Source organism: Pseudophryne corroboree, chromosome 8, assembly GCF_028390025.1.
Source record: "Pseudophryne corroboree isolate aPseCor3 chromosome 8, aPseCor3.hap2, whole genome shotgun sequence".
Classification (NCBI taxonomy): domain Eukaryota; kingdom Metazoa; phylum Chordata; class Amphibia; order Anura; family Myobatrachidae; genus Pseudophryne; species Pseudophryne corroboree.
The window spans coordinates 71,447,403-71,459,586 of NC_086451.1; the positions used below are offsets into that span (position 1 = coordinate 71,447,403).

The 12,184-nt window shown below is 46.6% G+C and overlaps 1 protein-coding gene across 2 annotated transcripts in view; it reads right to left on the reverse strand.

Annotated features, from left to right (window-relative positions):
* Window positions 1-5,691: 5,691 nt before the first annotated feature.
* Window positions 5,692-12,184, reverse strand: part of PTRH1 (peptidyl-tRNA hydrolase 1 homolog) — a 30,580-nt gene continuing 24,087 nt past the window's right edge. For both annotated transcript variants that reach the window (XM_063936631.1, XM_063936630.1), the window contains exons 4-5: window positions 7,680-7,725; window positions 5,692-7,590 (exon numbers count right to left, since the gene is read on the reverse strand). In XM_063936631.1, coding sequence (XP_063792701.1) covers window positions 7,378-7,590; window positions 7,680-7,725 — 259 coding nt within the window. In that variant the 3' untranslated portion in view covers window positions 5,692-7,377. The remainder of the gene's footprint in view (window positions 7,591-7,679; window positions 7,726-12,184) is intronic.

Here is a 12,184-nt window from a genome sequence, read left to right on the forward strand (position 1 = left end):
GGAACACATACACCGACTGGTACACCCACGGTGTTACCAGAACGTCCACAGCTATTGCCTGAGGGTCTCTTAACCTGGCGCAATACCTGTCCCGTTTTTTGTTCAGACGGGACGCCATCATGTCCACCTTTGGTAATTCCCAACGGTTTACAATCATGTGGAAAACTTCCCCATGAAGTTCCCACTCTGCCGGGTGGAGGTCGTGCCTACTGAGGAAGTCTGCTTCCCAGTTTCCATTCCCGGAATGAAACACTGCTGACAGTGCTATCACATGATTTTCCGCCCAGCGAAAAGTCCTTGCAGTTTTTGCCACTGCCCTCCTGCTTCTTGTGCCGCCCTGTCTATTTACGTGGGCGACTGCCGTGATGTTTTATCCCACTAGATCAATACCGGCTGACCTTGAAGCAGAGGTCTTGCTAAGCTTAGAGCATTATAAATTTACCCTTAGCTATATTTATGTGGAGAAAAGTCTCCAGACTTGATCACACTCCCTGGAAATTTTTTCCTTGTGTGACTGCTCCCCAGCCTCTCGGGCTGGCCTCCGTGGTCACCAACATCCAAAACTGAATGCCGAATCTGCGGCCCTCTAGAAGATGAGCACTCTGTAACCACCACAGGAGAGACACCCTTGTCCTTGGATATAGGGTTATCCGCTGATGCATCTGAAGATGCGATCCGGACCATTTGTCCAGCAGATCCCACTGAAAAGTTCTTGCATGAAATCTGCCGACTGGAATTGCTTCGAAGGAAGTCACCATTTTTTTACCATGGCCCTTGTGCAATGATGCACTGATTTTAGGAGGTTCCTGACTAGCTCGGATAACTCCCTGGCTTTCTCTTCCGGGAGAAACACCTTTTTCTGGACTGTGTCCAGAATCATCCCTAAGCACAGGAGACTTGTTGTCGGGATCAGCTGCGATTTTGGAATATTTAGAATCCACCCCTGCTGTTGTAACAGTATCCGAGATAGTGCTACTCCGACCTCCAACTGTTCCCTGGACTTTGCCCTTATCAGGAGATCGTCCAAGTAAGGGATAATTAAGACGCCTTTTCTTCGAAGAAGAACCATCATTTCGGCCATTACCTTGGTAAAGACCCGGGGTGCCGTGGACAATCCAAACGGCAGCGTCTGAAACTGATAGTGACAGTTCTGTACCACGAACCTGAGGTACCCTTAGTGATAAGGGCAAATTTAGGACATGGAGGTAAGCATCCCTGATGTCTCGGGACACCATATAGTCCCCTTCTTCCCGGTTCGTTATCACTGCTCTGAGTGACTCCATCTTGACTTGAACCTTTGTAAGTGTTCAAATTTTTTTAGATTTAGAATAGGTCTCACCTAGCCTTCTGGCTTCAGTACCACAATATAGTGTGGAATAATACCCCTTTTCTTGGTGTAGGAGGGGTAATTTAATTATCACCTGCTGGGAATACAGCTCGTGAATTGTTTCCCATACTGCCTCCTTGTCGGAGGGAGACCTTGGTAAAGCAGACTTCAGGAGCCTGCGCAGGGGAAACGTCTCGACATTCCAATCTGTACCCCTGGGATACTACTTGTAGGATCCAGGGGTCCTGTACGGTCTCAGCGTCATGCTGAGAGCTTGTCAGAAGCGGTGGAACGCTTCTGTTCCTGGGAATGGGCTGCCTGCTGCAGTCTTCTTCCCTTTCCTCTATCCCTGGGCAGATATGACTCTTATAGGGACGAAAGGACTGAAGCTGAAAAGACGGTGTCTTTTTCTGCAGAGATGTGACTTAGGGTAAAAAACGGTGGATTTTCCAGCAGTTGCCGTGGCCACCAGGTCCGATGGACCGACCCCAAATAACTCCTCTTCCTTTATACGGCAATACACCTTTGTGCCGTTTGGAATCTGCATCACCTGACCACTGTCGTGTCCATAAACATCTTCTGGCAGATATGGACATCGCACTTACTCTTGATGCCAGAGTGCAAATATCCCTCTGTGCATCTCGCATATATAGAAATGCATCCTTTAAATGCTCTATAGTCAATAAAATACTGTCCCTGTCAAGGGTATCAATATTTTTAGTCAGGGAATCCGACCAAGCCACCCCAGCTCTGCACATCCAGGCTGAGGCGATCGCTGGTCGCAGTATAACACCAGTATGTGTGTATATTCTTTTTATGATATTTTCCAGCCTCCTGTCAGCTGGCTCCTTGAGGACGGCCCTATCTATAGACGGTACCGCCACTTGTTCTGATAAGCGTGTGAGCGCCTTATCCACCCTAAGGGGTGTTTCCCAACGCGCCCTAACTTCTGGCGGGAAAGGGTATACCGCCCATATTTTCTATCGGGGGGAACCCACGCATCATCACACACTTCATTTAATTTATCTGATTCAGGAAAAACTACGGTAGTTTTTTCACATCCCACATAATACCCTCTTTTGTGGTACTTGTAGTATCAGAAATATGTAACACCTCCTTCATTGCCCTTAACGTGTGGCCCTAATAAGGAATACGTTTGTTTATTCACCGTCGACACTGGATTCAGTGTCCCTGTCTGTGTCTGTGTCGACCGACTAAAGTAAACGGGCGTTTTAAAACCCCTGACGGTGTTTTTGAGACGTCTGGACCGGTACTAATTGTTTGTCGGCCGTCTCATGTCGTCAACCGACCTTGCCGAGTGTTGACATTATCACGTAATTCCCTAAATAAGCCATCCATTCCGGTGTCGACTCCCTAGAGAGTGACATCACCATTACAGGCAATTGCTCCGCCTCCTCACCAACATCGTCCTCATACATGTCGACACACACGTACCGACACACAGCACACACACAGGGAATGCTCTGATAGAGGACAGGACCTACTAGCCCTTTGGAGAGACAGAGGGAGAGTTTGCCAGCACACACCAAAAACGCTATAATTATATAGGGACAACCTTATATAAGTGTTTTCCCTTATAGCATCTTTTTTATATATTTCTAACGCCAAATTAGTGCCCCCCCCTCTCTGTTTTAACCCTGTTTCTGTAGTGCAGTGCAGGGGAGAGCCTGGGAGCCTTCCCTCCAGCCTTTCTGTGAGGGAAAATGGCGCTGTGTGCTGAGGAGATAGGCCCCGCCCCTTTTTCGGCGGCCTCGTCTCCCGCTCTTAACGGATTCTGGCAGGGGTTAAATATCTCCATATAGCCCCCGGAGGCTATATGTGAGGTATTTTTAGCCAAAAATAGGTTTTCATTGCCTCCCAGGGCGCCCCCCTTCCAGCGCCCTGCACCCTCAGTGACTGCCGTGTGAAGTGTGCTGAGAGGAAATGGCGCACAGCTGCAGTGCTGTGCGCTACCTTAAGAAGACTGAGGAGTCTTCATGCCGCCGATTCTGGACCTTCTTCTTGTTTCAGCATCTGCAAGGGGGCCGGCGGCGAGGCTCCGGTGACCATCCAGGCTGTACCTGTGATCGTCCCTCTGGAGCTAATGTCCAGTAGCCAAAGAAGCCAATCCATCCTGCACGCAGGTGAGTTCACTTCTTCTCCCCTAAGTCCCTCGTTGCAGTGATCCTGTTGCCAGCAGGACTCACTGTAAAATAAAAAACCTAAGCTAAACTTTTCTAAGCAGCTCTTTAGGAGAGCCACCTAGATTGCACCCTTCTCGGCCGGGCACAAAAATCTAACTGAGGCTTGGAGGAGGGTCATAGGGGGAGGAGCCAGTGCACACCACCTGATCCTAAAGCTTTACTTTTTGTGCCCTGTCTCCTGCGGAGCCGCTATTCCCCATGGTCCTTTCAGGAACCCCAGCATCCACTAGGACGATAGAGAAAGTTGGTTGGGTGTCTGTTTTTTTCCGGTCTATTAGATAGGAAAAAACAGACACTCAACTGACTTTTCAAACAATTGAGTATCCCCCAAAGAGTATGGTCCTTCCCAAGTTATCATACCACATCCAGGTGATTCCACTTATTCTCCCCCTGACTAATGAATACAAGTGCAAGAATTCTTCTCTTTTCACATGGCGCAATAAAAAAAACTTCACTTCAAGTGAAATAATTAGCACCACCTGTGAATTTTTGAAAGTGCACCAGCTAGGAGATCTGGAAAACATGCACTGTTAAAGGTGGCTGAGGATTGGAGTTAGGAAACTTCTTGAAATGGTTAGCCTTGATTGTACCCTTGCACCACAAAGATCATTACGGTTAGCCTTTGTTGTACTCCATCATTCCTCTCTTGGGATGTAGGCTGTAAAATCTTAGGGGTATATTTACTAAAGTGTGGGTTTAAACAAGTGAAGATGTTGCCCATAGCAACCAGATTGTATCATCTTCTAGAAGGTGCTAGATAAATGATAAACTGAATCTGATTGGTTGCTATGGGCAACATCTCCACTTCTATAAACTCTGCATTTTAGTCAATATACCCATTAATCTACTAAGAATATTGCAGAATGTTTGCAGATATTGCTTCCCAAAGATTCCACATTTCTGCAGAAGTGCACAATGAACAGTATGTTGTCATGTTCTTTATTCGGCTATCCTTGTGGAACCATGTGACCTCATATGTGCGTGACCATATATCCTATGTAAAAACTTCTCATTCTGAGTGGTTGTCCGAATATTTCTAATTTGTATATTTTAACAGTTTCTTCTAATACGTTTGGCCTGTGCTCTTGAGATGCCCAACCAGTATTTGTAGTGATTACTACAGGCAGGAAGAAAGTAGCTGCAATCTACTTTTGTATACGAAAATTTGTTTCTCTAGTGAACCATCTTCAACATATTTCTAGATCTAGGAAGCTTTCTCTAGACTTGTGTATAGTAACGTCACCCACCTCCAGTATATCAGGGGTAGGCGAGTTACACTGCGGAACTTACCATCCCAGCATGCCCTGCCAGTTATAATATGCCATAACAGAAAAACTATGGCAGAACAAGCTGAAATCTGCAGTTCCACAGCACCTGGAATGACACATGTCGCCTAGCCATGATCTATAGTATATAGCAATACTACACCCATGACAACAGATCATGCTCTTTGAGTGGGGTTCGTTAGCCCAAATGTTAGTGTATTACCAGTGTGCCATAAACAAGTTTGCATAGTAGGATGTAAGCTGGTTCTATGGATCTGTCCTTGAGTTAAAAATGACTGATGTAATCAGTCTGTTGAAGAGATGTCCGATTCGGATATGGCCAAGGATTGTGCATAAATATGTGACATGACATTATCAGAGTATAATGGGGTTGATGTAAAAGTTGCCCATAGCAACTAATCAGCTTTTGTCTATCATTTTACAGAATGTACTTTATAAATGCTATAACAAAGTTGATTGATTGCTACGGGCAACTTCTCCATTCTTTTCACTGCTTGATACTTGAACCCAAATGCTTTTGACATGGGATGTTTTAGTACCTATGCTGTCTTTTATATAGCTTTTTTGTTTAGTTATCAAAGGTTGTAATAGATGGTTCAAGACCGACCTGGCTAACCTGTGGCTCGCCAGATGTGAAACAACACATCCAAGCATGCCCTGCCAGTTTTAGCATTCACTAATAGCAAGACTGTGGCAAGGCATGATGGGACTTGTAGTTTTACAACAGCTGGAGAGCCACAGGTTGGCCAGGCCTGGTTTAGGAGTTGGAATGTTCTCTAATAGGAAAATGAACCCAACATGTGTGGTGCACCTCGTTGGCTAGTTAACCGTACATATTTTTTAGCAAGCAGTAAAGTGTCAGGGTCTAAATGTGTAAATGGAAAATCATCTTTATTCAGGACCATGTTTCTAGGGCATCCTTTAATGATATTCCCAATTCTTTATTGTACACGTTGATGATATCATTAGTTAATATTTCTCATGTGGAATTATACCCTAGCAGTCCCTCGGGTTTTTGTAGTGGGACTTGCTAGAAGCAATTTTGTCAATCTCAGCTGCAGATTTAAAGTGGCAATTATTTAAAGAGCAGACCCTGGTTGGTTTTGCTTTGCTAATTATTGCCGCTTTAATGCTGCAGCCAAAAACATTCTGCTTCACGCAACTCACACACTATTACGCAAACCCCTATAGGCCTTATTTAACAGCCTGCGAGATGTAGGCACAGGCACAAATCAACAGTTCGCTCGTATTTTTAAAGCTGAAATAATTTAAAAGGCAAAACCACCCTGCCAGTACTGCGAATTTAACCTTGTTGCTGTGAGGCAGTAATGCTAACCCCTACACAGACTGTGCTGTTTTATTGTTATTATATGGTCTCTTACATTCCCTGTCATTTCCAATATACCTTATCTTTTGTCCAGTTCCTATAATGATTCACAATAGGATATCAATTTATTTTGTTTGATCTGTATGGTCTTATCCTCTGCTACGTTTGTTCTGCATTAGTATTTCCAGAATTTTATAATTGCAATATACAATTTCTGCAGCATTACAAAATCTCTTGTGTAAACTAATAATATCAGAATAGTGGGAGGTAGTTATCACTCATCATATATTTATTGAGGAATAAATATTTGTATGTAGTATTCTAAAGTAACTCGGCAGTGGCGGATTTTTACTTTTGGAATGCGGGCTGCAGTCCCCCCAGTAAAATCTGCCACCTCAGTGAGCCAGACGCAATCTGTAAGACTGCACTGGCTACATTGTGACTGGCCGTGACTTCCAATAGGAAGTGCTACCTGCCAGTCACCCACAGGACAGGCAGTCCCATTGGGAGGTGTTTCCCCCTTCTGGGACTGCCAGACCGGGCTGCGATTAGCAGAGAGCTGAATTCTTGTTAGAGGCCACTCCCTGCCTTTTTAGCCCTAGCTCGCATCTACGGGCTGCAGCCAGAGCAGTCCACAGAAGCCAGAGTTTTGCGTATGCGCAGTACTGCCACTGCTACTGCACATGCGCTGGTCCCAGCCCCTGTCAGCTACATTGTAGATATGCTTGGACCTGGCAGGCAGCAGGGACAAGGCAACCCATAGCAGGCAGTACAGCCAGCTGCAGCTCCCCTCCTCCATCCAGGTAGGAGCTACCACTGAAGTGTAATGTCTTTATACTGTATAATATGGCCCTATACCACTCGTGGTCCTGTCCATACAGTGATTTTATAATCTGCCATTAGTAGGTGTGTCTTAAATTGTGGACTGACAAGGCCTGACAGACTAAACACATCACACAGTTGCAATTCAGGGCCAGGCATCTCCTTTACACCCTTCAGTAGAGCGGAGTATAGATACAATAACAGATACTGCTAGACATGTCCTCCATTATGCGGTCTAACTTGCAGTCACACCAACAGAGTGCCACAAACAACTGTGCGCTCCGCAATATTCATGGTGCACCATTTTCACCGTAACAGTGCAAACGCGGACGAGAGCCGATGTCAGCACGTGGCGCTAGACCACCGATTGCCTGCTCGCCATCAGAATTCAGCATTTACTATGGCAACTGGTTAAGCTCCTCCTCTGTTTTCCACCATCTTTGTACAGGCCGTAGGGTCAGTCCTTGTTCTCTGTTTAATATGAGCTAGCAACAACTCCACACCCCGCTCCAGAACTTGAGATTGCAGTTCCTGTTCAGGTTTTGTGAAGCGCCCAAGTACATACGTTGTCACAGAGGAACCGTCATCCGGACGCCCAATACCAATCAACAGCCGAATCATCTTCTGCAAAAAAATATTCATTTCGATTACAAAAGTTTTGTACATTAAAAGGTCTGTACGCTTGATGATGATGATTTGGTTTATAAACTTACATCTGATTTCAGATACTCAATACAGGAACGGACACCTTTGTGGCCCCTGAAACACACAGGCATATTCATAACAGCATGGCATTACTAGTTTTCGGAAGTTAACAGCCATAGCCTAATTTGACCCATATTAAATAGTCAAAAGGAAGATTAATAGAGACTCCATCTCCATAAACTCATCTGTTGTCATTATCACGTCGACAAGCTGATTATATACCGGGTTAAATACACCAGTAGCGACTGCGCAGAAGAGCAGCATTAAAATCTCAATCGCCTCCATTCCCTTTTTGACAAGTAAATGTAGAGGAGACAGAGACACCCACAAAACATCACTGATCGCTATGGAGAGACGTGGATGTGGTGCATAGAGTAATCCTTGCATGGCGAATGATGGTCTTTACGTTTTCCTATTCCAGGGATGTTATTGGCTTTAATAAAACAGCCCTGTGCCATATACAGATTAAGACATAAAAAGGCACCAGTCTAAAACTCCAGGTGGAACATTTAAGCAGATTAAGAACTTGGTAGCATGTACAGATGGAGCTACCTTTATCTTGGCCTTTAAAAGGATTGACTGAGACTGGGCAGTCGGACTTAATCCTCTACTGTAATGACTTTTCTCTAACGTCCTAGTGGATGCTGGGGATTCCGTCAGGACCATGGGGAATAGCGGCTCCGCAGGAGACAGGGCACAAAAGCAAGCTTTTAGGATCACATGGTGTGTACTGGCTCCTCCCCCTATGACCCTCCTCCAAGCCTCAGTTAGGTTTTTGTGCCCGTCCGAGAAGGGTGCAATCTAGGTGGCTCTCTTAAAGAGTTGCTTAGAAAAAGTTTTTAGGTTCTTTATTTTCAGTGAGTCCTGCTGGCAACAGGCTCACTGCATCGAGGGACTTAGGGGAGAGAATTTCAACTCACCTGCGTGCAGGATGGATTGGATTCTTAGGCTACTGGACACCATTAGCTTCAGAGGGAGTCGGAACACAGGTCTCGCCCTGGGGTTCGTCCCGGAGCCGCGCCGCCGACCCCCTTGCAGATGCTGAAGATTGAAGAGGTCCGGAACCAGGCGGCAGAAGACTTTTCAGTCTTCCTCAGGTAGCGCACAGCACTGCAGCTGTGCGCCATTGTCTGTCTGCACACTTCCCACAGCGATCACGGAGGGTGCAGGGCGCGGGGGGGGGGGCGCCCTGGCAGCAATGTAGAATACCTGTATGGCGAAAAATACATCACATATAGCCCTTGAGGCTATATGGATGTATTTAACCCCTGCCAGACTTCACAATCTCCGGAGAAGAAGCCCGCCGAAAAAGGGGCGGGGCCTATTCTCCTCAGCACACAGCGCCATTTTCCCTCACAGAAAGGCTGAGGGGAAGGCTCCCAGGCTCTCCCCTGCACTGCACTACAGAAACAGGGTTAAAACAGAGAGGGGGGGCACTGATTTGGCGATATACATATATATTAAATGCTATATGGGAGGAACACTTATATAAGGGTTGTCCCTGTATAATTATAGCATTTTGGTGTGTGCTGGCAAACTCTCCCTCTGTCTCCCCAAAGGGCTAGTGGGTCCTGTCCTCTATCAGAGCATTCCCTATGTGTGTGCTGTATGTCGGTACGTGTGTGTCGACATGTATGAGGAAAATGTTGGTGAGGAGGCGGAGCAAATTGCCTGTAATGGTGATGTCACTCTCTAGGGAGTCGACACCGGAATGGATGGCTTACTTATGGAATTACGTGATAATGTCAACACGCTGCAAGTGGGTTGACGACATGAGACGGCCGGCGAACAAATTAGTACCGGTCCAGGCGTCTCAGACACCGTCAGGGGCTTGTAAAAACGCCCATTTACCTCAGTCGGTCGACATAGACCCAGACACGGACACTGATTTCAGTGTCGACGGTGAAGAAACAAACGTATTTTCCTTTAGGGCCACACGTTAAGGGCAATGAAGGAGGTGTTACATATTTCTGATACTCCAAGTACCACAAAGAAGGGTATTATGTGTGAGGTGAAAAAACTACCTGTAGTTTTTCCTGAATCAGATAAATTAAATGAAGTGTGTGATGATGCGTGGGTTTCCCCCGATAGAAAATTATTGGCGGTATACCCTTTCCCGCCAGAAGTTAAGGCGCATTGGGAAACACCCCTCAGGGTGGATAAGGCGCTCACATGCTTATCAGAAAAATATCCTAAAAAGTATACACACACATGCTGGTGTTATACTGTGACCAGCGATCGCCTCAGCCTGGATGTGCAGAGCTGAGGTGGCTTGGTCGGATTCCCTGACTAAAAATATTGATACCCTTGACAGGGACAGTATTTTATTGACTATAGAGCATTTAAAGGATGCATTTCTATATATACGAGATGCGCAGAGGGATATTTGCACTCTGGCATCAAGAGTAAATGCGATGTCCATATCTGCAAGAAGATGTTTATGGACACGACAGTGGTCAGGGGATGCAGATTCCAAACGGCACAAAGATGTATTGCCGTATAAAAGGGGAGGAGTTATTTGGGGTCGGTCCATGGGACCTGGTGGCCACGGCAACTGCTGGAAGATCCACCGTTTTTTACCCTAAGTCACATCTCTGCAGAAAAAGACACCGTCTTTTCAGCCTCAGTCTTTTCGTTCCTATAAGATATCTGCCCAGGGATAGAGGAAAGGGAAGAAGACTGCAGCAGGCAGCCCATTCCCAGTAACAGAAGCCCTCCACCGCTTCTACTAAGTTCTCAGCATGACGCTGGGACCGTACAGGACCCCTGGATCCTACAAGTAGTATCAAAGGGGCACAGATTGGAATGTCGAGGCGTTTCCCCCCTCGCAGGTTCCTGTAGTCTGCTGTACCAATGTCCCCCTCCGACAGGGAGGCAGTATTGAAAACAATTCACAAGCTGTATTCCCAGCAGGTGATAATAAAATTACCCCTCCTACAACAAGGAAAGGGGTATTGTTCCACACTATAGGGTGGTACTGAAGCCAGGCGGCTAGGTGAGACCGATTCTAAATCTGAAAAATTTGAACACTTACAAGGGTTCAAATCCAGATGGAGTCACTCAGAGCAGTGATAGCGAACTGGGAACAAGGGGACTATATGGTGTCCCGGGACATCAGGGATGCTTACCTCCATGTCCCAAAATTTGCTTTTCTCACCAAGGGTACCTCAGGTTCGTGGTACAGAACTGTCACTATCAGTTTCAGACGATGCCGTTGGAGTGTCCAAGGCACCCCGGGTCTTTACCAAGGTAATGACCGAAATGAGGATTCGTCTTCAAAGAAAATGGACGACCTCCTGATAAGAACAAGGTCCAGAGAACAGTTGGAGGTCGGAGTAGCACTATCTCAAGTAGTTCTACGACAGCACGGGTGGATTCTAAATATTCCAAAACCGCAGTTGTTCCGACGACACGTCTGCTGGTCCTAGGGATGATTCTGGACACAGTCCAGGAAAAGGGTGTTTCTCCCAGAGGAGAAAGCCAGGGAGTTATCCGAGCTAATCGGGATCCTCCTAAAACCAGGAAAAGTGTCAGTGCATCATTGCACAAGAGTCCTGGTAAAAAATGGTGGCTTATTACGAAGCGCTTCCATTCGGCAGATTTCACGCAAGAACTCTTCAGTGGGATCTGCTGGACAAATGGTCCGGATCGCATCTTCAGATGCATCAGCGGATAACCCTATATCCAAGGACAAGGGTGTCTCTCCTGTGGTGATTACAGAGTGCTCATCTTCTAGAGGGCCGCAGATTCGGCATTCAGGATTGGATGCTGGTATCCACGGAGGCCAGCCTGAGAGGCTGGGGAGCAGTCACACAGGGAAAAAATTTCCAGGGAGTGTGATCAAGTCTGGAGAATTCTCTCCACATAAATATACTGGAGCTAAGAGCGAATTTGTAATGCTATAAGCTTAGCAAGGCCTCTGCTTCAAGGTCAGCCGGTATTGATCCAGTGGGATAACATCACGGCAGTCGCCCACGTAAACAGATAGGGCGGCACAAGAAGCAGGAGGGCAGTGGTCAAAACTGCAAGGATTTTTCGCTAGACGGAAAATCATGTGATAGCACTGTCAGCAGTGTTCATTCCGGGAGTGGACGACTGGGAAGCAGACTTCCTCAGCAGGCACGACCTCCACCCGGGAGAGTGGGAACTTCATCGGGAAGTTTTCCGCATGATTGTGAACCGTTGGGAAAGACCAAAGGTGGAAATGATGGCGTCCCGCCCGAACAAAAAACGGGACAGGTATTGCGCCAGGTCACGAGACCTTCAGGCGATAGCTGTGGACGTCCTGGTAACACCGTGGGTGTAACAGTCGGTGTATGTGTTCCCTCTTCTGCTTCTCATAACCAAGGTATTGAGAATTATAAGACGTAGAGGAGTAAGAACTATACTCGTGGCTCCGGCTTGGCCAAGAGGGACTTGGTACCCGGAACTTCAAGAGATGCTCACAGAGGACTAATGGCCTCGGGAGCTAAGATGGGATTTGCTTTCAGCAAGAACCATGTCTGTTCCAAGA